Raw genomic sequence first — 26,136 nt, forward strand, 5'->3', positions numbered from 1 at the left:
CGTGTGTGAGATGACTCTCACCTGCTTCCTGTGCAGATGTTTGGGACATTCTCCGCAGCGGCAAATGTGATGCATTCAATGGAGCTTCAACTAAAAATAACCAAAATCCACAAATATGATTAGTATAAAAAGTATTAATGCTATTTCTACAGAAAATGTGTTTTTGTGCAATGCTGCATATGTGCTAAAAGGTGCAACAGAAATCCAAAACAAACCAAAAATGGCTGAGTGCACCTTTAATTATTGATTACCACAAAAATAACCAGTAGACAAAAAAAGATTTTCTGATATTATCAACAAGTGGGACTTGGGATTCATCTTACCATGTTTAGCGAGAGGTTCTGTCTTGGGTTTGACTACTTCTTCCTCTGGCTTAAATGGAGCATTTTTTTCCATGTGGTTTGAGGCAGCTAAAAAGAGGAAAGAAAAATATTATATTTGTTGTCCTGTTGTTACAGAAAAGTCTTTCTCTCTCAGGTAGCACTATTAGCGCTATTAATGTTTCCTGTCTGCCTGTTTTTCAGGGTTAGTACTTCTAGGGCGACCATTCACACTCTCATGTCCTGGCCAGGATTTCTTGCCTAAAACGTCTGGGTTTGGCTTTGTTTTCATACTTGCTGAGGGTAATGACTGAAAAGTAGTTTGACCAATAGCGTGCAGGCATTGTACATAATCGACCAATCATGGCATGCAAGGAGGTGGGATCTGCAGGGAACGGTAAAAGCAATGCAAATATCTGTACATATAATGTATTAGGACTGTACAGAGCACATCAATAGGAAAACAAAGCAAAAATCTGGACATTTTAAACAATTTAGAAATCCTGACAAGGACATGTCTGTGAAAAATAGGACAAATGTTCACCCTAAATACTTCTGTATTCAAACATATGCTTAAAAATAAGTAACTACTGAACTCTTGATACAATTTAAACATTATTTACACTTCTTTTAGAACTTAAATGTATGTAGTTTACATTTCGCATGATTTTTCCTCTTTTTTAATTTTGTTTAGTGTTATTTTTTAACTTGTGAAAAGTAGTGAAGTGGTTTTTGAGGCTATATTTTTGTCAAAAACATTTTCACTTAGAAATTGCTAGTAGATTTAAAAGAGAAATGGCAATTTCAAATAACTGGCAAGTAACACGTTGAATTAAATGTGAAATTTTAAATAAAAACTGAAATAATATTCATCTTAATTTACTTAATTAAAAAAAAAAAAAAAACTTTTTAATGTAATTTTATAATACATTTTATGTAATTATATATATATATATATATATATATATATATATATATATATATATATATATATATATATATATATTCTATGTAGCATCTGTGGTATGTGGAATAGTCATCTACTAATTACAATTGTGGCAAACAAAGCAAGATTTATTGGATAGTTTGCCAAAAACCTAATTTTGTGTTTTGCTGTTGTTTTCACCTTCTCTCTGACCTTTAACAGGCGACTGTCCCTTTAAGACATCTGTGTAAATGTGAAATTGGATACATTGCTGTGCTGCTCTAACACACAAGCTGTCTGTTTGCTACTGGTTCCAGTGTAGTTTTTAACTGTCTTATCCTTCAAGTATAATTTGATTCCTAATGATAGCATTAAATGTGCTGAGAAATTTTCTACATTTGCATTTCTGCACTGACTGTGGCTGTTCAAATTTGTGCTAAAAAACAAAATGTGGACTGAATTATAACGGGCTGAATTAAAAGTGCTAATTGCACTATGGAATGAAGGTTGTTGAGATCAGAATACAAAAGGGCTGTAACCGTTGTCATGCAGATGACTTTAATCACAGGGCTTGTACAAAAACAATATGTCATTATTGAAAATTGCAGAGAAGAGAAATATTATGTTGCGGGTACATACATAGACATTTCTCTTGGCATTGTTTTATGGTCTTGAAGTTGTTGGCATTCCCTAAGCAACCACCATAAAAGAATCGCTTGCATTCCTGGCTCTTGTAATCAAAAAAATAACGAGGCACCAGCCCTCGACATGGCCCCGGCTCATCCTCCAGAAGGCATGGACTCTTATTCTCTACAAAAAAAAAAAAAAAAAAAAAAAAAAAAAGGAACAGACCATAAATCATTATTCATCATAAATCTTTTTCATTAACTTTGGACATGAACATAAATTAAACATACAATTATTTATTTCCTTTTTATCCATCTTTTTTCCATTCTTGCTTTAAAATATTGCATATAGGATACAACAGAGCTAAATGGACATTTTAAGGATGCAGAAAATGATCTATTAAACATTAAAGTAAAGTTAATATTAAGTCTCAAACAGAATAAGTTAATAAATTAATACTTTAAATTAATAATCAAAACAACTTCAAACTTATTTTCTGTTTATTTAAATATTCAAAGAATATATTAAGAATATTTAAATATTCTTAAAGCTTTATACTTTTAGATCCCATACACTTTATAATCCCATATAATTTAAAATGGCTTTATAGTACAATAAATATATGATGTTTAAAATTGTGTTGTTAATTATATGATGGTTTCATTATAATTATGGTGATTATCTCCCAACCTAATAAATGATATTAACCATCTGAATCGAACCATTTCATGTCAATGAAAAAAGTCAGCCAGCTATGTATTATAGGGTCTATTATTGTGCCTTTTGCCCCCAAAACAGGGGTACATTACGCATTTGTACATATTCTTCAGTTTCTGAAAATACTGTTACTTTAATTACCTTGAACAAAACTAATTCTAATAATAAATCTATAGATTCTTATTTGCTACATAAAAACATATAAAAAAAAACCATTAGATCAGAACATGCACATATAGTACTGTAGTTTTTGTGGCATCTAGTAATAAATGCACCTTTAGTGCTTTAGATCCTCTACAGTGAATGGGTGCCGTTAGAATGAGAGCTCAAACAGCTGATAAAAACATTACAATAATCCACACAACTCCAGTCCATCAATTAACATCTTGTAAAACAAAAAACTGCATGTTTGTAATAAATCTGTTATTAAGACATTTTTAACTTTTAACCTTTGCTTCTGGCTAAAATATGAGTCCTCTATTCAAAACATTGCTTTCTTCCGTAAAAAGTTGTCTTGTCTCAATCAGGAGAGAAATGTGCAGTTCTAAACAAATATGTTGGTGGATTTTGATGTGAGAGAACAACAGGGAATGGATGTTTTCTCTGGAGGAAGAATTATTATAGATTATAGACTCATAATTTGTCCAGAAGTGATTAAAGTTCAAATTACTTAATGATAAATCTGTTACAAATCTCATTCTGATGACACCCATTTACTGTAATAGACCCACTGGTGAATAAGCGATGCAATGATTTCTCTAAATGTAACCCCTGGACCACAAAACCATTCATAAGTCCCATAATGTCCTATGTTTGGATAGAACAATATTTGGTTGAGATGCAACTATTAGAAAATCTGGAATCAAAATATTGAGAAAATCGCCTTTAAAGTTGTCCAAATGAAGTTCTTAGCAATGCATGTTACTAATCAAAAATTAAGTTTTAATATATTTACGGTAGGAAATTTACTAAGTATCTTAATGGAACATATTACTTAATATCCTAATGATTATTGGCATAAAAGAAAACTCAATCATTCTGACCCATACAGTGTATTGTTATGACTGGTTTTGTGGTCCAGGGCAACAAATATGTTCATATGAAGAAACAAACTCAGCTACATTTTGGATGGCCTGTGGGTGAGCAAATTTTCATTTTGGATGTACTACTGTAATTTTACAGCCTAGGATAATGGTGTACAGCAATTTTTTGTACACAATTTTTATGCAAGAATTACATAAAAAACAGATAATCTGCACATATATGTATAGATGTTGAATGTTTCATGATTAAACAAAACAAATATTGGGATTGAATTCTAAAGCAGTGGCTTTCAGCAGAACCAGCTCTACTGTCCCCTTAACAAACAGCCTGGCCATAAGCCACAGACAGGCTGGAGTGATTGATATATTCCAGCTCCATCTATAGCACATACGCTGTTGATAAATTAATGGCAGGATTCCAAAGTTCCACAGACTAAAAAAATCACTTAATTTCCTGCCACATTTTTACCCTGTAATGCAGAATTTATTTATGGCTATTGCTAATTAAAATATTTCACTTAAGTGGTCATTCATCATGGAGAAAGGCAACTTTAATCCAATCAGCTGGATTGGATCATTATCTTTCGGATAAATCAGATTTAGAAGGAACGATGAGTCGCACTAACCTGATCATAAATGTCACATAGTTACCATATACATTAAAACCGGTTGCTGCTTTTGGATGTAATTCAATGATAATTGCAGTCTCACTTACTGCTTGAAAGTGATTAAAATGCGATTATGGTCAGTGCAAAAACTCTGAGTAAGCAGAAAATAAAACTGCTTTTGGTCCATGTATTGGTAGTCAATAGGGTCAAAAACAACATTGAAGTTAAGCAACTTTCATAATTTACAAAACAGCATATAATTAAAAAAAAAAAAAAAACTTGTCGGTGCCAATAGCCTCACGGTTAATGCATCGACATACAGTGCAATTTCGAATCCCGGCTCGTGGTTCGAGTTCCAATCCCGGCTCGTGGTCCTTTGCCGATCCCACTCCCCTCTCTTTTCACCCAGTGCTTTCCTGTCTTATCTACACTGTCCTGTCCAAATAAAGGCATAAAAAAGACCCAAAAAAAGAAACAAAAACAAAAACTCAAATTAAACGCTGAAATACAGATTTACTTTACCCTAAAGGTGACATTTTCTTATGAAATTTCCACTCTTTGTTGTACATAATAAACTGGGAGAATTCACCAGGGAGCAACTAAACTCATTAAATTAGATACTATGTTCTTCTGTCACTCTACGTCCCAGACAGTCGTCCTAACCAGAGTGGTAGACGAATGCTAATTAAGCTAAGCAAATGACCACTCGCATACAAGATTGATCTAAAGTTTACATTCACAAGGACACTTAGTAAATGGAATTAAATTAACTGAATTGAAAAACTCCGAATGAATTATGCCGTTTTAAATGGGCGCAGTCAATGCACTTCTGCTTCTAGCAGACGTGTGGATGGGATGCATCTAAAACACTTACTAAAATGAATAATTCAAAACTGCTGTTCTCCTAAACAGCCTCTTGGGTGCTTTTTAGGAAAGGAAATTGTCTTGATGCCAGGCTAGTGTCTCTCATTCCATGTATCATTTATTCACAAGGACAGGACTTATGCTTAATATGTTTAACTGAGTGCTCATTAAAAAATATGGCAGCAAGACAGGTACCTTCAAGCAGGTTGTGCACCAGCTAAGCAACTCCTATTGAAATTAATATAAATGCTATAGACAGCTCTGACAAATAAATTGCAATTCCATATATTGCCACCAGAGGCACACAAAAAAATACACACATCACCTTTTAAATTTTAAAACAAAATATCTGTAAAGAAACTGAATCAGTTTTCTAGGAGAAAAAAGATTTAGAAAATGATCTTTCTTTCCCAGTTTCACTTCACATTCAAACACAAAAACAAACCACTCTTTAAAGTGCACTGATACTTTGATTCACTAGATGGAGACATTTATCATTCATTTCTCACAATGGGTTATTATTTTATGTTTGTTCCATACACTCAGTGATTCCCTTTGAATCTGAATTTTAAGTGCTTAAATGCAAACACTGAGAGCTTGTTTAATTGTTGCCTTTTCATTTAGAAGATGCTTTTATCCAAAGTGACTTATAAATTAGGAACATCACAAGCAAGAGCCAAAAATACTCCCAGTACTGCAATGCAGAGTTACAGTGCAGAGAAAACTGCATTTGCATTTGCTTAGGGTTATGCTTGAGATACAAACATAAAGATGTTTGTCATAAGCCATATCATAAAGGTTGTTATTGGCATCTATGGGTTATGAAGAACCTTCAACCACGTGCTCTTAAAAATAAAGAGTAGCATTGGCATTGATGGTTCTATGAAGAACCTTTAACATGCAGCAGTGGAAATTATTAAAATTAGATTATTAAAATGTTCTTTATATGACAAATGGTTCTTTTAAAGGGGTCATCGGAGCAAAGTTCACTTTTACATGTTGTTTGAACATTAATGTGTGTTGGTAGTGTATGTACACATCTACCCTATAATGATAAAAATCCATGCAGTGGTTTTTAATTAATCTGTAAAAATAATATCCCCTTTTTCAATTGGAGCCATTCTCAAATGCCTGTCAGTGTGAGGCCGCTCCCATGATAGTTGATTGACATGAGCGTCTTACCTCAAACCCGCCTTAAATCTGTTGTAACAGTCCGACCACCATTGTTTCGATGCCGGAGCAGGGATGTAAGTTAGACAAGAATATCTCAGATTGAGGTGTTCTGTTGCTGAATGTAATAATGAACACAGTGATTGTCATTTACTCCCGACACTAGCCGGTGAAGACGCAGTGGATTATGTTTGTTTGTGAATGGAATGCGCCTCCCAATCTACATATATCTTCTATGTTCCTGCAAATCATTTGTGACTCAGCTTCACTTACAGCAGAAGTGAGTATAAGGGGTTTTTTTATGAATCTCTAATGTGCTAGTTAGCAAGTTTAGTGGCTAAATGCGGCTAAAGTAAACAGACTCGTCACTCCACAAAGAGAAGAGAGGGGCGGGGTGAGCAGAGCTCATTAACATTTAAAGCAACCTCGACCAGAACAGGATGATTTTTGCAGAGCTGATTTTGGCAAGGTAAAAAGGGTGTTGTTTTACACTACCATTGAGAATTTTTAACCAAAGTATATTATAGACTTTTCATTAAGACTCTAAAGAATCATATCAACTTGTGGAAAATGGGCATCCGATGACCCCTTTAAAGGAGAAGTCCACTTCCAAAACAAAGATTCACATATAATGTAATCACCCCCTTGTCATCCAAGATTTTCATGTCTTTCTTTCTTCAGTCGTAAGGAAATTATGTTTCTTTGAGGAAAACATTTCTGCATTTTTCTCCATATAATGGACTGATATGGTGCCCCAATTTTGAACTTCCAAAATGTAGTTTAAATGCAGCTTCAAATGATCCCAAATGCGGTTGTAAACAATCCCAGATGAAGAAGAAGGGTCTTATCTAGGGAAACAATTGGTAATTTAAATAGTTTTGAGGGAGAACATGAGATGGGAGTTTTTCAACATACCCTAACTGTCACAAACCAGAACAAAAACAGTCCAAGCGGAGTAAGACAAGCCAAGCATTTGGCATTAAAAAGTATATAAATTGTATTTTTTAAAATAAAAATAACAGATCGTTTCGCTAGACCCTTCTTCCTTGGCTGGGACCGTTTACAACCGCATTTGGGGTCGTTTGAAACATGGGTTGTCCAATAAGATTTGAGCATTACATCACGTGGCCACAGTACATTGAGCAGCAGACAATGTTAAATCCATATAAAAGATACATATCCAAGGAAAAATGCATTGTTGGTCGACGCCACCTAGCGTGCGGCCGTGAATTAGCAGAAGGAGAACATTCGGTTCGCGCTTTGTGTGAAAGCATCATTTGTTGGCGATTCGCCTCGCATTTTCGCATCACGCTCAGTGTGGAAAGGCCTTGAGACTTGTATTACATTTTGTAAAAAGTGGCATAAAAGGTTACCTTTAAGAATTGATCACTGAAAGGTTCTTTGGGAAACCCAAAACGGTTCTTGTACAGCATTGCTGCAGATAAATCACTTTAGGAACTTTGTTTTTAAAGATTGTAGGAGGCAGTAGCATCAGAGCACTGACCGAGAGGAGTGTGACATAAACCCTCTTTGGTTCATTGAGGACCAGATGTTATGTTAGAAGTGTTGTTATGTTTAAAGGGTTAAATCTCCTCTATATGACTAGAAAAAGCAAGTTTGGTGGTCGCAGAAATTAGAAACTGACTTGGCAGAGCTGAAAATAATCAGGGGCATGTGGTGAAGAGTGCAGAAGAAATGAATCCAAACACAGCAGTCAATTTCCTCTTCTGCCTCCATGGGGGATCTTTGGCAATACTTCGCAGGCATTTACGAGAGCTCATGTCCTTGGAGGTGTTTGTCCAAATGAGCTGCAAAGTTTCTGTTTTCCCCACTCTGTGGCTGGGATGGGACTGAAGCTTGTTTAGCAGTCACATGACACAGTCTGTTTTGTGCTGATTATTATGATGACCTCTCACAGGAGGCGTCGTTGCAGGGGCCGTCCAATTCACAGTGACCCCCGCTGGAAAGCGTAATGAGATATGACTCACCCAACCAACCAAAGTGCTGTAAATAATCCAATGTGGCCTGACTTTACTGTGAACTGCACATTTGTCCTTGTTTTAATAAGAAAAGGACCAAGAGTTCCTTATTATTCTTGTTGAAATAATCAGATTGCCTAAATGGTATGTTTCATCTCTCTCATCTTAGCCTTGGCTTGTTGCCGTGAATTTGACTCTGCGTCCTCGAGTAATTTTCATTTCTGCCTTTATATACTAATTTAATGGCAATATTGAAGATGAAACCTTTTAATATTTGGTTTGTTTGAATTCTTTGTATTCATCAAAGCTTTGCTTTGAAGGGCTACAAAACATGCATTATTCCATGCATGGCGTCCCATAGTTATCTAACATACACAATAATGTCTTTGTTTTTAAAGCATGAAAGTTTTCTGAACAAAACAACTCCTCTTCTGATCTCAGCCTTGTGTCTTTTAAAGTATCCGTCATGCCCTCGACAAAGTAATATAGCATAGGTTATAATTATAACACTCGCTGAGTCTAAACCAATCCATAATTGCAGTACCACAACAATCCATTACATTATTGGTTTTCATGGGCTGCTAATGAGTCATTGGGAATGACTCCCTCATGGTGAACTCTTCACTCTTCCCATAAAAGTGTATGGTGGAATGTGTGTTATTTCTATGGTTATAAAACAAAGAGTAGTTTTGGATGCCGATTGGTCAACAGCATTCCAGCAGTTGTAAAGTACAGATATGACGTACAACACCCACATCACTGTGCTGCACCCAGAGACTCATGTGCTGTTACTGTTTACATGTCAGTGACTTCACTGAGGTACAAAGCTATGATGTAACATGATATAAAATCCCTGTTTATAGTTAAGGGTTCAAGCGCATAGCACTGAAACCATACTGTAATTGTTAGAATGATCACAGATCAGCAGTCTCCATGTAAAACTGATCGTGCAGACCAAACCGTAAGTTGTACAGACTTGAAACTTGGAGGGATGGTAGTACTCACAACTGCCTACAACGTGACCAAGGCTCTCCCCAATAGAGTATATGTCGAACGTCACCTGCCCAAACCCATAAAACAGGTCTCATCACTTCCACTTGTCAGAGAACGTGTTAATAGCCACATTAAATACTGTCCATATCGATGGACTTTTAACATAATCAGTTAAACGTGCTAGCTGTTTTTATTGTTGATGTTTTATTCGATTTTTATATATAAATGTTAGTTAAAAGAATAAAAATAAAAAAACTTTTATGTGTCAATCCACATATGTTATGGACATTGGTTATGATTATCAAGGTGTCTACTTTGATGACATCTTGAGTAAATCAGCTTCATATTTAATAAGGCATATGCAAAACGCATGAACGAGAAGCAACAAGACCTGTTTAGCAGAATACAGAAGTCTGTTGCTCATAAACCCTACGCTACAGCGAACAAAAGTATAAAGTAATTCAATCGTGAGTCTGGCAAAATTTTTGGGCATTTAGCACTTTTTGAAAAACCTACTTTTGCGAACTAGTCCTAGGTTTTTCGCCCGATTGGAACCACACCAGTGCAGAAAGATTCTCTGGAGAGTGAATATCAATAATAATTAAAAAAGTAGAACATTCGACTCACCATCACAAAGGGACTGAAAAACATAAACAAAATAAAAAATAAAATAAAAAAAAATCGCAAAGCTTGGCTACTTTGTGGCGTTATTGAAACCCATAACAATGGCTGTAACTGCGCAACCATTTGTTCTTTCAACATGGAAATCGGTGTGTACGGTCTTGGTCTACAGTGCCACAAGTGTCTGTAAGGACATTTGCATACCTCAAAAAACACGGCCACCATTGGCCGACAAATTTTGAGCACCTATTAGACAAGGTTAACGGAGGCCAATCGGAACGAAACTCGGTGGGCCTGTTCAACTCGTGAAGAGAAGTTTTAGAAGAGAGAAATTTTAAAGAAATATGCCACTGGGGGGTGATATTGCATTTTTCAAGGGCGTAAACATTTTTACGTCACACTGTTTTTCGCACATATGTGCGCTATTCATATTATACGATAGAACTCCTCATTCTGGACAACTTTGCCTCTTGAACCACTGCTGTCCATCAAATCGTTTGTTAAATGATTGAGAAGATGTACAAAACCTACTTTTGTGAACTACTCCTAGGTTTTCACTCAGTCTGGAAAAAAAACACAATTTTCTGGACTCTCTAGATCAATAATTATCAAAAAAATGTTGAAATTTACCTTTTGGGAGGTTATAATTGGGTCATTTAGAAAAGAGGCCTGTCCAAATTTACCTAAAATCCTATAAAGCCTAAAGGAAAACTCAAAACTTCATGAACCTGGTGAGGACATGAGTCAGGTGATTTTAAAAAGCATGCAAAGTTTTAAGGAGATCGGACCACAACTGGCACTATAACAGTCATAAACATTAAAAAACATCATATTTATATGGTAAATTACCTGGATTTGTCAAAAAATGTTTATTTAAATCATTGATTTGGTGGTTACAGGGTTGCTAAATAATGTTATATTTCGTATGTACTTAAATACCTTGAAGTGTTTAAACCCTGGTAATCGCTGCTTGCAGCTATATTTATTATTATTATTGATTATATACAATAACAGTATATAATATTACACTTTGAGTTAGCAGTTATTTTTATGCTTCAAGTTTTAATTTTAGTTAACGTTTTAGTTATTTATATGTATGCATTTGTCTTTTCATTGTTATTTTATGTGCCTATATACCTTTAACTAATACTTCACTTTTAGTTCTTCATTTAATATTTAGATTTTGTTTTATGATCACTTTTTGATCGCTGCTTTTTTCTCAAAGTTTCAGTTTTAGTTCACAGTAACAACGCTGTTAGAAACAGAAGTACTTTCACTAGTACTTTCAGACTTTTAAAACTCTTTGTACATCTACTTATGTGCTTATTAAAATAATCAGTTTCCCTTATATTTTTATGCATTGGGCGTTTCATAAAAGCAATAAAGCCCTTAAGACCTTGCAATATTGTGAGTAAATACACTGCTGTGCACTAAAAACGCCCCTTGGCTCTGACTCGTTTTACAATATAGCACAATCACTCATAACTTATTGCTTAGTACTATATTCGTAATCTTTGCTTTTACTTTGCCCAAGATACGCTTATCTGTTTGTAGCATAGGTGTGTGGAATACTGTCACGACACATGAGTCTGGGTCAGGCCATCCAATATACTGAGCGAAAATGGAATTTACTAACACAAAGGACACATCCTCATTCCGAAAGATGCATTGAATCTAAAGGCTATTTTACACAAGTTCAGACATTTTCTGGAAAAACAGTGATGTTTGTATTTATTTTTATTTGTCATTGAAGAGCACAAGTCAGGTAAAGATGGCCTTACCTTTCACAAGACACATTTTTTCACATTCCTGCAGGGTCTCGAAATTGTTTGCATTGCCTTGGCAGCCTCCATATTCAAAGTGCTCACAGCGACCTGTGTCAGTGTCAAAGTAGAACCTTTCCTTTATTGCCTTGCACGGCCCTTCGTCTTTCTTCAGGGCGCATGAGTGATGGAATATGTGGAGTTCAGACCTCACTCCATCTGCTGAGGGTGGAAGGAAGCCAGAAGTTATAATTTGCTCCGGACATAATTCACAAAACTCTGCGTGGTAAATTTAAGCCATCTATAAGCTCTCACCTAAGGCTTAGTAGGGGGTGAAAGAGCTTTCTGGCACTGGAAAGTAACTACGCACCTACTTTTAATAGAGCTAGAGCATTTGCTCAAAGAGATCTCATTGATGTGACAGTGTGTAGATTTTAGGGATCTGACAGCTTTGCCCTTGGTGTTTAACGCTTGGTTAAATCAGGATGAACCTCCTACACTTTTCCACTCTCAAGCCAAAAAGGAAGATAAAGCACTCTTTCTTGAATATAAATTTGGATGGTTTAAATCAAATAGTTTTTTCTTTTCCCCAGGAATAGGTTCTTAATCCCTAGTAAGAACCAACCGTATTAGTTTGTTCTAAGAGCATGCTGGGTAAAGTGAACTCAGTGGTCCTTCCCATTCACATAACAAGGACTGAATCCAAAGTGCCACAAACTAAAGTAACAGATGGTCTTGGACTGGAGTGACAACATCCTGCGGGCGGTTGGATCACTTATCCTGTCACATCCTGATGTTCATCTCCTCACTGCTCTCCACTCTAAAATACTCTCTCAAAACTGCCCTCGGGTTGGAGAGAGTTCTGCTGAAGTATTCCACATGCTCTGGATAAAATTCTTGCCTGCACAAAAACAGGAAACACACACCCCATAGCATACGTCTTGATGGCTTTGCCATGTAGAAAAATAACAAAAGCATCAATATTCTTATTTGCATCATTATTCAATGCTAACAGAGGCTACATTTATTTGATTAAAAAAAAAAAAAAAAAAAAAAATATATATATATATATATATATATATATATATGAAAAAACATGTTCTGTTTTAATATATTTTACATTATAGAATGTATTATTAATACATAATAATATTCTTATTATTTATTTTATAAAATAAATATTCCAGTGATGCAAAGCTAAAATTTCTCAGCAGCCGTTACTTCAGTCTTCAGGGTCACATGACCCTTCAAAAATCACACCAGTACTGATTTGGTGCTCAAAAAACATTTTGTATAATTATCAATGTTAAAAACAGCTGTGCTGCTTACTTTTTTTGTGAAAACCTTGATACATTGTTGCAGGATTTTCAGAGAAAAGTCATTTTGAAATCCTATAGAAATCTTTTGTAACATTATAAAAGTATTTACGGTCACATTTGGTCAAATTAATTTGTCATTGCTGAATAAAATGATACATTTTTGTAATGTAGTAATGAAGATATTTCATGTTTTGCGAAATCTGAACACACTAGACACACTGTTGAGATCTCTTGTAAAATGTAAGATTTGCTCTATTATTTATATATATATATATATATATATATATATATATATAATTCCTGCACATTGTCATTGAGAAACTAGAGCCTTCATTAGGATTTTTTTCTATGTTCCATCTAATCATATGAAGATGGAAAAAAAAATCGAAACAAGATAATTACGTTAATTACGTGAGCCAAAATTACAGAGGACTTGTTTTTTTTTTCTATTTCCATGGACACAGCAGCTCTTTTAAGATGAAGCTGTTTAGGTCCTTTAAAATGTAAGCATTTTTAAATGTACTATTTAAACATGCAATTTCAGTGCATCATAACACAGACAATACCTGGACCTGCATTTCCCCCCAAAATGTATGTCTACAATGGAGGGCAAAAAAACTGTCTGGCTGTTAAAATTTCAACTGCCAGATGCTTTTTTAGCCCAGCATGAATTTTCTGTTCTGCTTGGATTCACCTCAATTTGGATAGCGGTCAGAACAACCCAAAACTGGTGCTTTGCCAAACTCATTGCCAATGCTGAGCTCGGGCAGGTTGCCCCATGTTGAGACTCAGCCCTTGCTTGTTTTTATACCCGTCATGAAAGCTAGGTGTTGATTTTATCACAAGGTGGAATTTAGCACATTGGTCAGTATCTAAAAAGAGTAAAACATTGAGGAACTCTCAGTCTAATGGAAAGCACAATGCATGTAAATATCTGTTTACAGGTGTCAACATGTCATGTTTGCTCAAGGTTTGCTGTTGGTTACCTGAGCAACAACGCAATGATTAATAGCAGCGTCAGCAGCGGATTGACCATAACGCAATGACACTATAAAGATGAGTGTCATTTGTAAATTAGTAACCAGTGAGTCAGTTAAAATCAGCCCTTTTTCAGTATGTGGCATATTAACAACTGTTCATTTGTCAGAAGTAATTTCACTGATACAGATGTGAGTGTTAGACAGTAGTCACAAAAAGAGATGTTTCATAGTCAGAGGCTATGATTCTACTAGTCTGAGTCATACTCAGATTATCTGATTTCTGATTTAGTCACCAGATATATAGTCCAAAGTCCATGGGCACAGTCATATTGGATTAACATTCATAATACACAATAAAACAATGTCAATATTGAGAAATATAACATTAAATAGTGTACACATCACCTGTATTCTAAAGTAACACTGTCCAACAGCGACACCAGCAGGTAAAGTTACAGCGGGAGTCCGCGTCTCTCTTGCCTCCCCTGAGACCATTGAGTTTAACAGACCCCATAAAGCATGCGCTGAGTTTGGTGGGGGATAATTGAGAATGAATGGGGGAAAGTCATTCAAGAGGAGGCAATGCCTCCATTGCGATATGATTGGATATGACTGGTTCTGATCGGCTGTGATTTGTTTGTGCGATAAATCCCGCCTCTTGTGTTTGTGCACATTCTGCATGAACAATATAATGGCTGTAATAGGAAGACTAATTTAAAAAAGTAAACAAACAAATCACACACTTAGATATATTCACTTACGTCAAAATAAGAATTTAAATGCCATGAGAACGTGAGTTTGTAGTGAATAATCAGCTTGGTGAAATTTAAAGTAAATATTTGTGTCTGTGACTAGTATTTGCTGTGCTTTGGCTAATGAACTGAAAAATTCCAAAACTGTTAAAAGTTAACTATTAAAAAGAATAGCTGAACATGTTGCAACATATGTTGCTCCTTTAAAGGTCAACTGTGTCATTTTTCAACGTATCTGCAAAATGTTCATTATTTTTACCAAAATTAGAGGGATCATTAAATATTCATGTTATTTTTTTATGAACTGACCCGAATTAGATATTTATCATAAAAGATGTTTACATATAGTCCACAAGAGAAAATACTAGTTGAATTTATAAAAATGACCCTGTTTAAAAGTTTACATAAGCTTGATTCTTAATACTATGTTGTTACCTGAATGATCCACAGCTGTTTGTTTGTTTTTGTTTTGTTTTGTGATGTTTGTTTAGTTGTTCATGAGTCCTTTGTTGTTGACTGTATGATCCATCTTTTCAAACTGAGGACAACTGAGGGACTCATATGCAACTATTACAGAAGGTTCAAACACTCACTGATGCTTCAGAAGGAAAAGAGCCAGGGGTGTAAACTTTTAAACAGAATGAAGATGTGTGCATTTTTCTTATTTTGCCTAAATATCAGTTTTTCATTTAGTACTGCCCTTCAGAAGCTACAGAAGATACTTACATGTTTCCCAAAAGACAAAATAAGTTAAATTCACCATGATCTTCAAATTCAAAAAGTTTTCACCTCCCTGCTCTTAATGCAGCGTGTTTCCTTCTGGAGCATCAGTGACCGTTTGAACCTCCTGTAATAGTTGCATATGAGCCCCTTAGTTGTCCTCAGTGTGAAAAGATGGATCTCAAAATCACTCAGTCATGAGACTATGTGGACTATATGTAAACTTCTTTTATGTGAAATATCTTATTCAGGTCAGTACTAAATAAAAAATAATTAACATTTTGCAGATTCCTCGAGGTGTATGTAAACTTTTGATTTAAACTATGTATGCACTGTTGCTGCCAAAAATCACACTGTGTTTGATGCAAAAATAACTTGACTAAATCAAATAAATCAAGTAAAATAACATTGTAATTGTATATTGTCATGCTTTCTCAAACAAAGCAATATTTAAAAGTCCACTGAAGTGTATCTTCTTACATTTTTGGCATAGACAATGTATTCTGAAGTTATAGGCTACGTTATTTGGCAACATGCTTAAGTAAACTAATAAAGTGATTAAAAATGTTTATATAAAATTTGTATTGATTTTAATGTTCCCTTTGTTTTCCTTATTCCTGTGACACTTACAGTTAAAGTCCTTTACTGATTTCAGTGTTGTCTGCACGGTCACGTTGCAGCGTTTTACATTTTTGATATTTTACATGGTATGTTGTTGGAGTAGCATCACCCATCTGAGAGATTTTAATCTTGGTGTACATGGTTAAATGATTTCCTTTTCATTTTAATTATTTAAAATTTTTAATTATTTTAATTTCTTAATTTTAATTATTTTAATGTTAATTATTTCCCTTGTCATCAACTGACCTGACAACTAGCTGAATCATGTGTTTGATGACTTGTAAGGCAAGGGAGTTGTCTGGTTATCTTGAAAAATTTTACAACATGGCCTTACACAACAATCAAACCGTTGCTCCTTAAAGGTCAAATGTGTAATATCTGTCACCAAATCAAACTGAAAAAAATGACTGTGTTCAGCTGTGGTGAGCTAGTAGGGAAAGTGCCATGTTTATCCTTTGTTAAATGGTTTAAGAGTAATCCTACAATTATTTACTTTTATGCTCGTCTCTACATATTGAACAGAGACTGGAAAAAGTATTTTAAAACAGAGAAAACTATACAGGTGTTTTGTTTATCTTACGCATTGATTTGTAGCAAAGTTTTGATTGATTTTGCTTTACTATTGTAAAGCACCCAGACTTGATCCACGTCTAGGCCTGTTTGTCAGTGGCACTGCAGATCGTCTTTGTCTACAAAATCCTCCACTCCTGCAATGGCTGCAACACCTTAAAATCCCAGATAGGCCAGAACTTGTTTATTCTACTACCGTTCGCAGATAACAACAATGGGTGACCTAGTAAACCTTGTCGTGTCGGATCCCATGAAACTCTTGCGGTACAGAAAATCCTTCTTGCTGTCACCTGGTGCAATTATCTGAGGTCTGCAGTGCAGGGCTCGCTGAAGCAAATAATCCCGTACACCCCAATTAATCATTGTCAGGTCTGCAACTGACTGCATGAGAGGATTCAAGCTCTTCAAATGACTGTGTGGCCACCGGTCTGTTCAACCATATGGGACACCTGATGTGGACATACGTTAAACATAAGGCTTAGAGGAGAAAAACACCCTACAGCATCGCATGGTATGCTGTATAGCAAGTTAACCGCCTAAGGTGAAAGGCTTAACTGGTTGCTCTCTATCTTTACCTGCAATACATCTGTACACAATACAGAAAATGGGAAATTGAGAGCACTGATCTTCCATTAACCACTATGAGGCAGTTGATGTAAACGTGTGCTGGCAGGAATACATATAGAGCAAATAAATCACCATGGTTTAAAGGCCTCGTATTGAATACAGATCTGTACTGTACGAAGATATTTACACACACTTTCAGTCAATTGCTTGTTCGGTCCTTTGTTATATGGCATCTATAGTGGTCTTTAAAAGCCATTTTAATCATTCACAGTGTGATGTTACATTCAAACCACTATGGGTGATTACCTTTGACCCTTTCTCATATTTCTGTCCTTTTTATATGGTGTTTTTTTATTTATCACTACATAAATTCAACATAGCTGACAAAACCAAGCAACAAGGACCTCTGGAATATCTACTTCTACCTTTTCAAGGAGACCTAGACTGGTAAAAAATATATTGTGAAACATTTTGATTCAGGTAACATCTCTGTTATATTTATTTAATTTTATAAACAGGTATTCAAGTGTAACAAGCATTAAAGAGTACTGAATTTCCACTCACCACCATTGTACAGTATATGCAAGACTATTTAAAATAAAACAATGTAACTTTTATGTGTTTTTAAATAGTAGTATGCATAATTTTTACAACTCTAAATACATGGTGTAACTCTCTAACATGCTGTTTGGAAGGTAAAGCAGGAGATAAAGTATTTTTCTTTACTACAGGCTTAGCTATACATAAAACAAGTACAGGCAGCAGAAAACTGATCCACTATTACATTATGTAAGTAACTGCATCTCCACATAATCTATGAAAAATGTTCTGATAACCTCTGCCAGGCCACAAACAGTCCAAAAACCCTACTGTAATAAAAATATTTCCCACTGCACACTATTGGGGAGTGTAGACTATTCCCTGAATGACACTGATTATCTTAGAAAAACACAATGTGGTCGTGAAATGTCATCAATCATGATACAAAAGCTTTCAAGGTCAGAGGGAAGATGAGACCCAGTATTTGTGTATGCATGCATGAATACCATTCCAGTACTTAAAATGTCAGTGCAGTAGAATTTGGAGAGAGAAACCTCAGTGCAGTTCTAAGTTTGGTGTCATGATCTCTTGAGTTAATGCAACAGATCAAACAAGGTCTCGACAAACTGGGAGACCTTTTGGCTGTTTTTTCACAATAATTCTTACCATGGGAACAGTGTCATGAAACAAGTTAATACTCTTGGCAACACTGCTAAGGTTAAGATGTTGCATGGTAAAAGTGTATGTTTCATAATTGATATCAGAGGTATTATAAAGGCACAGATAAATCATAGGAATAGTTCACCCAAAGTGAAAATTTGCTCACCCTCAGGCCATCCAAGATGTAGCTAGGTTTGTTTCTTCATTGGAATCTTGTCTGCATGAACTCTGTGCATGCCGGTTCAATACAGTTAGGGTAGGTCGAAAAACTCCCGTCCCAGTCTCGTCCTACATCGCTACAGAAGTACTGACCCAGTGTTTACAAAGCGAATGTGCAAGGATGGTCAAACACCCTTTACAAAAAAAAAAAAAAAAAAGTAAAACAGCCATGTAGCGAACAATTTTGAAGTTGGAGGAGAAAATGAGATGGGAGTTTTTCGACTTACCCTAACTGTCTTGAATGGGACTGCACAGAGTTATGGTGTGTTCAAGCCATGTCGGATAGATCGTATTTATGAATTGAACGCACATGAACGCCACCACAAAGTCGTTATTACGAGTTGAAAACTCGACATTTTCTTTAAGCCCTGAGTTTCCGAGTTGGGGGCGTGTTAGTCAGAAAACATGTCGGATACAATGGACGCAGCCAAAGACTATATAGATATGCAGCGTCTGTATTGATGGTAAATTTGTTCAAATTAATAAAATGATTATTTTTTGTACAATAAAACTATATTATTGTATAATTACCATAGAATATATAATGATTTAGTTTACATCACCTTCATAAATTTATTAAAAACAGAAAAAAACAAAAACACAATAATGCTTATTCTTTATTCGTCATTTTGTAGATGTAGAGTTGAAAAATGTTGAATTTTATGTGGAAAAGTTAAATCGCCACCTTCTGATGTCGTAATGACGATTTGTCAATTCGTAAGTACAAACATCCCAGAAGGACTTGAATGATGAGCATTTGAGGTTAAAAAGTATATAAATTGTTATTTTATTATTATTATTTTTTTTAAAGACAGATCGTTTCGCTAGATAAGACTCTTATTCCTCGGCTGGGATCATATAGAGCCCTATGAAGCTGCATTGAAACTGCATTTTGGAAGTTCAAACTCATGGGCACCATAGACGTCCACTATTTGGAGAATGCTTTCCTCAAAAAAACAATTTCTTTACGACTGAAGAAAGAAAGTTCTGGAAGTGAACTACTCCTTCAGTGTCTTGTTAAAAACAAACCCATTATTAAGGCATTTTAACTTTTTCACTTTTAACACTTTCACTCGAGAAAGCAAAATTAAAGAAAGATGACTTGTATTTTAGGCGAAAACAGTAGTCTGAAGTCTGAAGAAAATGTTTTAATAATGGATTTGTTTATTACAAACATGCAGCTTTTCACTTCACAAGATGTGAATTGACTGGACTGAAGTCGTGCTTTTATCAGCTGCTTATGGCACCAATTCACCACAGAGGATCCATTGGTGAACAAATGATGTAATGCGAATTTCTCCACTCAACTTATTTACTTCTTAGATGGCCTGAGGGTGAATAAATCGTTGGATGAACTATTCTTTTAAATGGAAGAAATCACAATATGACAGTTACCACATTCAAGTAGATAGGACCTGTACTTGCATGCCTGTTGCGATAGAATATAGCTGCTGGGGGTGTTGCAAACATGGTCGCTGAGTACACCAACTTGCCTTAAAGGAACTTTGGGGGGTTTTTTTCAATATATTTTGACATTTGATATAGACGGCTGAAGGTAGACATACACATAAACGCATATACAAGTACACTCTAAAGGCTTGTAAATGAGAAAACTTAAATTAAGCACTGAAACACAGTCCTTCACTAAGTTTTGATGCCTGCAGAGGTGATTAGCTGACTTTTGCATAGAAGAAAAGTTATGATCCTGCAACAAAGAAGTCCTATTTAAATTTAAAACACAGGGGAAGATTTGACACCAAAGGTTGTAGTTAATAAAACAGTCCACATGAGTAATTTTGATGTTAATCTAGTGTGTTTTGCATGCAAAACCCATCCAGTGTTAGAACTACTCAACTGTGCTATATTGCAATGAGTAACAAGCAGCCCGCAGGGTTATTTGCAATACCTTAGTGTTGATACGTGATCTTAATGCAGTTGTTTTATGATCTTTTATAAAGGAGACAAAGAACAATGTCAGAACGTGCCTTGACTCAACTCCACTGCTTAGCTAGTTTGTACTGAAAGCAAACCAATGATGTCATCTCAACGAAGAGTCATTGTGGAACATTTGATACAGTATATGGCCCAGCAGGCCCAGACAGAATCAGCAGACTTTTTTGTTCATTTTACGAGCTGAACATAGAAAATTCTTTATCAAACTAGCCAAATAAGGAAAGTGTGGGCTTGTTACGCATGTTACAGTTCTGTTGAAACCTACTAAGCTTTCTGTGGAGCTCTGTGGGCACAGATTCCATGTGGGCCTGATGATAATTCTCACTGAACTGTTTTAGGGCGCCTACACATGAGGGAAGCATTTGATGAATAGGACTGATAAAATATGTTTTAAAGGCTAAGGTATAAAGTAGTTCAGGAATAGTACTTCACTGCTACACTTATGTATTATTTTGGGCAGTCTGTACATTACAAGAGTTCTGTTAAAACCAAATAATTGTACTTTTACTCAATAACATTTAAAGAAAAAAAATATTTTTACTATATTACAATTTCATTTAGTTGTATACGAACTAAGCACATTGTCATACATCTTTATAACTTAAAATAATGATTTGATAAAATTTGATAATTTTTGTTTTGTTTTGTTTATACTAATGTGACTAACTGCCCGAAAAGTCAGCAAGAGTTGTTCACCAAAAAATAAATCTCATAGTTTTCCCACCATCACTGTCATTCCAAAAAATAAATTTCAGAATTGTCCCACCATCACTGTCATTCTTCATTACTTTCTTTTTCTGTTTTGAAGAATGTTCATGCTTTTCCTGACCATCATGAAAGTCAGTGCAGACCAGGTCAAGTTTCTAAAAATTTCAGTTTCCTGAAAATGCTGAAAACCTAGCATGAATCATATCATATATCTGCATGAAACTATCATGAATGTAGTAAATACAAATCATGTCCAGAGTGAAATGTATGTTCATTCTCTTTCGTTGTACACACAAGATCAGTTTGGACATTCTGCTATAAATAACTCCTTTGTGTTGCAAGGAAGAAAGTCTTGATTATTAGTCTATGTCAAATATCTGTATAATCTTCCGCTGGTAATTTTGGCTGAAAATATTCAGGTAACAGGTTTCAGGACTTCTCGCATAGTCAGAAAAATTAGATTTTTGATGGGGTTCTTTACAAGGTTGGTTCATTAAAAATTCTAAAAATATAAAATCTTATTCTGTGTTTCTGACTCTTCTTTTTAAAAGTCAAGCTATGAAACTACTTTTAAGTGCTTAAGTAAAATTAAATGTGGACACTTTGTTACTCTCATAATTGTTAAGGCTTAAGGTACTTACAGGACTTTTCATTTTAATTGAGTAAAATCTTTGACTTAGCGTTTGTGCTTTAAAAAAAATGAAAATTACCCTATGAGTTCTCACCCTTAAGCCGCCATCCTAGGTGTGTGTGTATATATATATATATATATATATATATATATATATATATATGTATATATATGTATATATATGTATATATATGTATATAATTATTTTTTTTGTTTCTTTACAACAAAGAAAAAACAGTCTCCTCTTGGCTTATACTGATATTCTCCAACATTTTTTATTTACAAGTCCTTGTTTTGTATTTCTAATTCGAGGCCGGTGTTTTGTTTTACTCTCTCCTCTGCGCTTCCACGTTCGTCACTTCTTACCGATTACGGCTTATGAATACGGCTGCAGATGACTGTTTATATAGTTTTAATTATGGATATTTTTCTTACACAAACACATCGATTTACTTTAGAAAGCCTTTATGAACACGCCGAAGCCATGTGGAGTACTTTTCTAATTTGATGGATGCACTTTATTCACACTCTTAAAAATAAAGGTGCTTCACGATGCCATAGAAGTTGTGTAAATGGTTCCATAAAGAACCTTTAACATCTGAAGAACCTTTCTGTTTCATAGAAGGTTCTTTGTGGCGAAAGAAGGTTCTTCAGATTATAAAAAGGTAAGAAAGAGATGATTCTTTAAAGAACTTTTGACTGAATGGTTCTTCTATGGCATCGCTGTGAAGAACCTTTTAAAGCACATTTATTTTAAAGAGTGCACTGCCATTATAAAGCTTGGAAGAACCAGGACATTTTTTAATATAACTCTGATTGTATTCGTCTGAAAGAAGAAAGTCATATACACCTAGGATGGTTTGAGGGTGAGTAAATCATGGGGTAATTTCATTTTTGGGTGAACTATACCTTTAGGTGCAATATAATGGCAGTCCCAGTACATTTACACTTCTGGTAAAGGGCATGGAAAACCTGTCAGGTTAAAAATGAAAATGTACAACTCTACCCTCCTCCCGACATTCTCGTTTCCTCACTTTCGTAAAAACCCTTGCGTTTTCCGTCTATATTCTTTTTTGACACACTACCGAAATCAATGTTGTCACATCACTGATGCGGTATAAAAGTGTGTAGGCGCCTTTAAGCTCACCCAGCTTTTTACAACCCACACAAGGACCCTGGGTACTTACTCTATATATCTTTGCCCTTTTAGACTGTATTTGAGCAGTACAGCTGCCATATGAACACATTTGAGAATCCATTGCATTTTTTAACGATGTAAGTCTATATTTAATGGCATCAGTCTTGCATGGATTCCTCTTCAGAGTAAATGTGTAAGGAATGACAGATGCAATTACAGTCTCTGTCGTAGTTTAATCAGGAGAGCACACTTCTCTCTGACCTCTCCTGATGTTTCACTGGAACTTTAGATATGGCACTTCAACTTTTACAGACCATTCAAAACTCCCTTAAGGGAGGAGCTTTGTGCAATTCTTCTAAGTGTCTCAACAAACACTGAAATAAGCCATTCGTCTTGAAAAAGGGTCAGACCTCAGGAAAAAGATAGAGCTATCAGCTCAGACAAGCCTTCCTCTAATGACTCATTCAATGAGGCATGACTAATAGTGGTATATTTAACCCAGAAAGAAAAAAATTGTGAGGATTATGTGTCTTCCAGCTTAGGATGGCTTTGCAGGGTTCAGTAAAATTTCGTGATGAAAATTAATGTGAAGTAGCTTCATGTCCGCACGTAATATACCAAACCAACAACAACATACTTTGAGGCTGAGAGTGTTTCTTAAATATAAACATATATATAATCCTGCAAAATTGTGTTAATTTACCTAACCTTTGTCATATAATATTCATAATACTGTCAGTTAGGTCATTAACATAACGAGAATTCATTACACGTTTGTTCATCGAAAAGGTTACTAATAAATCACTTGTTCACATACTGTCACGCCATATCAGAAGCCTGATCTCTGCATTGCACCATCTTGAGAATGGAGGTCGCATCTGGCGAGAGTGGATGTCTCTTTATGTGAGCTTCACAGATGATACTAGAGTATAGGCTCATTGTTCACAGAAAAAAATATCTCTTACTCTTCCCTCTACAATTTTCCAGAGTAAAATGCATCAGTGGCAGAATCTTTCTGAAGAAATTAAACTACTATTTCTATGCATTCTGTATTCTGTGCCAGGTGACAACAGCAAAGTAAATGGCCAAATGCATTTTGTCAAATATGTAATATATGCACAATTAAATTAAATTAAATTACCAATAATCCCAAATTGAAAACTCATTTTTATATATCATATGGAAGCCCATTTCCGCCACTGAATAAAAAATAAATAAGGTAATTGCGACATTTTATCTCACAATTCTGCCTTTTTTTTCTCAGAATTGTGGGATATAAACACAGTCTCACAATTCTGACTTTTTTTCTCTCGCAATTGGGAGTTTGTATCTCGCAATTCTGATTTTTTCCCCAGAATTATGAGATACAAACTCGCAATTGTGAGTTATAAAGTCCAGTTATGAGGAGACAAAAAACTGATACGTTCAGAGAATTGCGAGTTTATATCTCACAATTCTGACTTCATTTCTCAGAATTGCGACTTTATATCTTGGAATTCTGACGTTATAAATAGCAATTGCGAGTTTATATAATGCAATTGCGATTTTATTTCTCAGAATTTCGACTTTATATCTCGCAATTTTTACTTTATAACTCGCAATTTTGAGTTTATATCTCACAAAAAAATTGAGAAAAAAATTCAGAATTGTGAGATAAGTCGCAATAACCTTTTATTTTTTTATTCAGTGGGTGAAACGGGCTTCCGTACAATCAAGTTCATATAAGGGCTTTACAAACCATATTTAATCACACTGTAGTCTTTAGAAGAAAGAAGCATTTTCTTTTAAATGTCAAAGTAAAATCTGCCCAAACATCAAACAAGTAGTGTCAAGCCGGCAGATTTTATAACATATACCATATGCACAACCCAGAGATCTGCAGTATTAATGTTTCATTGCACCCATACGTACACCAATCTATTTTTAAAGATCATTTAATTAAAACAAATCCTTTCATCATAACAGGAACAGTGTTGAGTTGAGATTGTGACCTCCACGCATTCAGAGACGCTAAAGAGATTTATGGAGGATAGAGAGCCAGCATATTGATTGGTGCAGTTAAGCAGGTCTAAAAGTTCACAATGCTTGGACCACAGCCAAAAAGAACAAAAACATTTCTTCAGCGTAAGCGCTTTCCATGTGTAACTTATTAAAGAGTTACGGCTCCAAGGGGTGGGCACTGAGAAAATATTACATTAACAACCAAGCAATCATATTTTACTGATGTTATATCCCATCCATAATGGGATCTATAATGATCTCTGTACCTACAATATCAGATTTGTATATGCTGGAATTCAATTTGTTTAAGTCAGGGTCAAGAATTAATAAGGGGTTGGGGCAAAAATGTCATTGGAAGTAAAAGGAAAAATCCCAGTAATGAATTAGCCTAATGTATTAAGATATTAAGATTTTATACAGATACTTTTGTATTTAACAGTGATTTAATTTTATAGGTAACAGTCTTGAGAACTGATCAACTGATTTGGAAATTGAGAAATAAATGCCTCGTAATTACAAAACTCTGAAAATAAGAGTTTTGATTAAAACTTTTGTACAATATTCATGACACTTGTGGTCTGAATGAATGACATGAAAATGAACTAATTGGTGAAATTATTGCATTAAGTCGAGGAATTCCACTTTTATATCTAATTACTGATTTTGATCTTCTAATTTTGTCAGATTTCCTCAACTAAAAATAAACTAAGAACATGTAAAATAACATTTAGGTACATTTTTGTCTTTTCAAATTATGAAGTCATAGGAAATACATCACATAACTGAGGCAAAAACTTTGGCCAAACAATCTACTGACACGTTTGTTTGCATTGCAGGTATTAAATAAACCTGTCAAGTTAAATATTAAATTCCAGTTCCCGCGAGTTAAAATCTCATCTTCCCATATACATGACAGCAGGCAAAACAGAACAAAAGTGGCACAAAATGCTCATTTTAATGCTCTAAATCCTTTCAATCCTTGAGTTTCATCTCGCTTAGAAATTGTGGTTGTAAAGCACACAGCCCTTGTTGACAAAAAATCTAAAGTTTGTTTTGGATTTAAACATTAAAGTTAAGATGAAAGTTTTGAGCCACCAGCGCGCTTGAACTCTCAGCGGTGGGACACC

At 35.1% G+C, this 26,136-nt stretch overlaps 1 protein-coding gene and 1 long non-coding RNA gene across 2 annotated transcripts in view; one reads left to right on the top strand and one right to left on the bottom strand.

Moving 5' to 3' along the window:
- Positions 1 to 26,136, top strand: part of LOC127170423 (uncharacterized) — a 71,663-nt gene that overhangs the window by 23,873 nt on the left and 21,654 nt on the right. The window lies entirely within an intron of this gene.
- Positions 1 to 26,136, bottom strand: part of tfpia (tissue factor pathway inhibitor a) — a 29,853-nt gene that overhangs the window by 3,169 nt on the left and 548 nt on the right. The window contains exons 2-5 of the mRNA XM_051118328.1: positions 11,649 to 11,852; positions 1,885 to 2,055; positions 324 to 410; positions 22 to 90 (exon numbers count right to left, since the gene is read on the bottom strand). Of these exons, the coding sequence (XP_050974285.1) occupies positions 22 to 90; positions 324 to 410; positions 1,885 to 2,055; positions 11,649 to 11,852 (531 nt within the window). The remainder of the gene's footprint in view (positions 1 to 21; positions 91 to 323; positions 411 to 1,884; positions 2,056 to 11,648; positions 11,853 to 26,136) is intronic.

This window comes from Labeo rohita, chromosome 9, assembly GCF_022985175.1.
Source record: "Labeo rohita strain BAU-BD-2019 chromosome 9, IGBB_LRoh.1.0, whole genome shotgun sequence".
In the NCBI taxonomy this organism is placed as follows: Eukaryota; Metazoa; Chordata; class Actinopteri; order Cypriniformes; family Cyprinidae; genus Labeo; species Labeo rohita.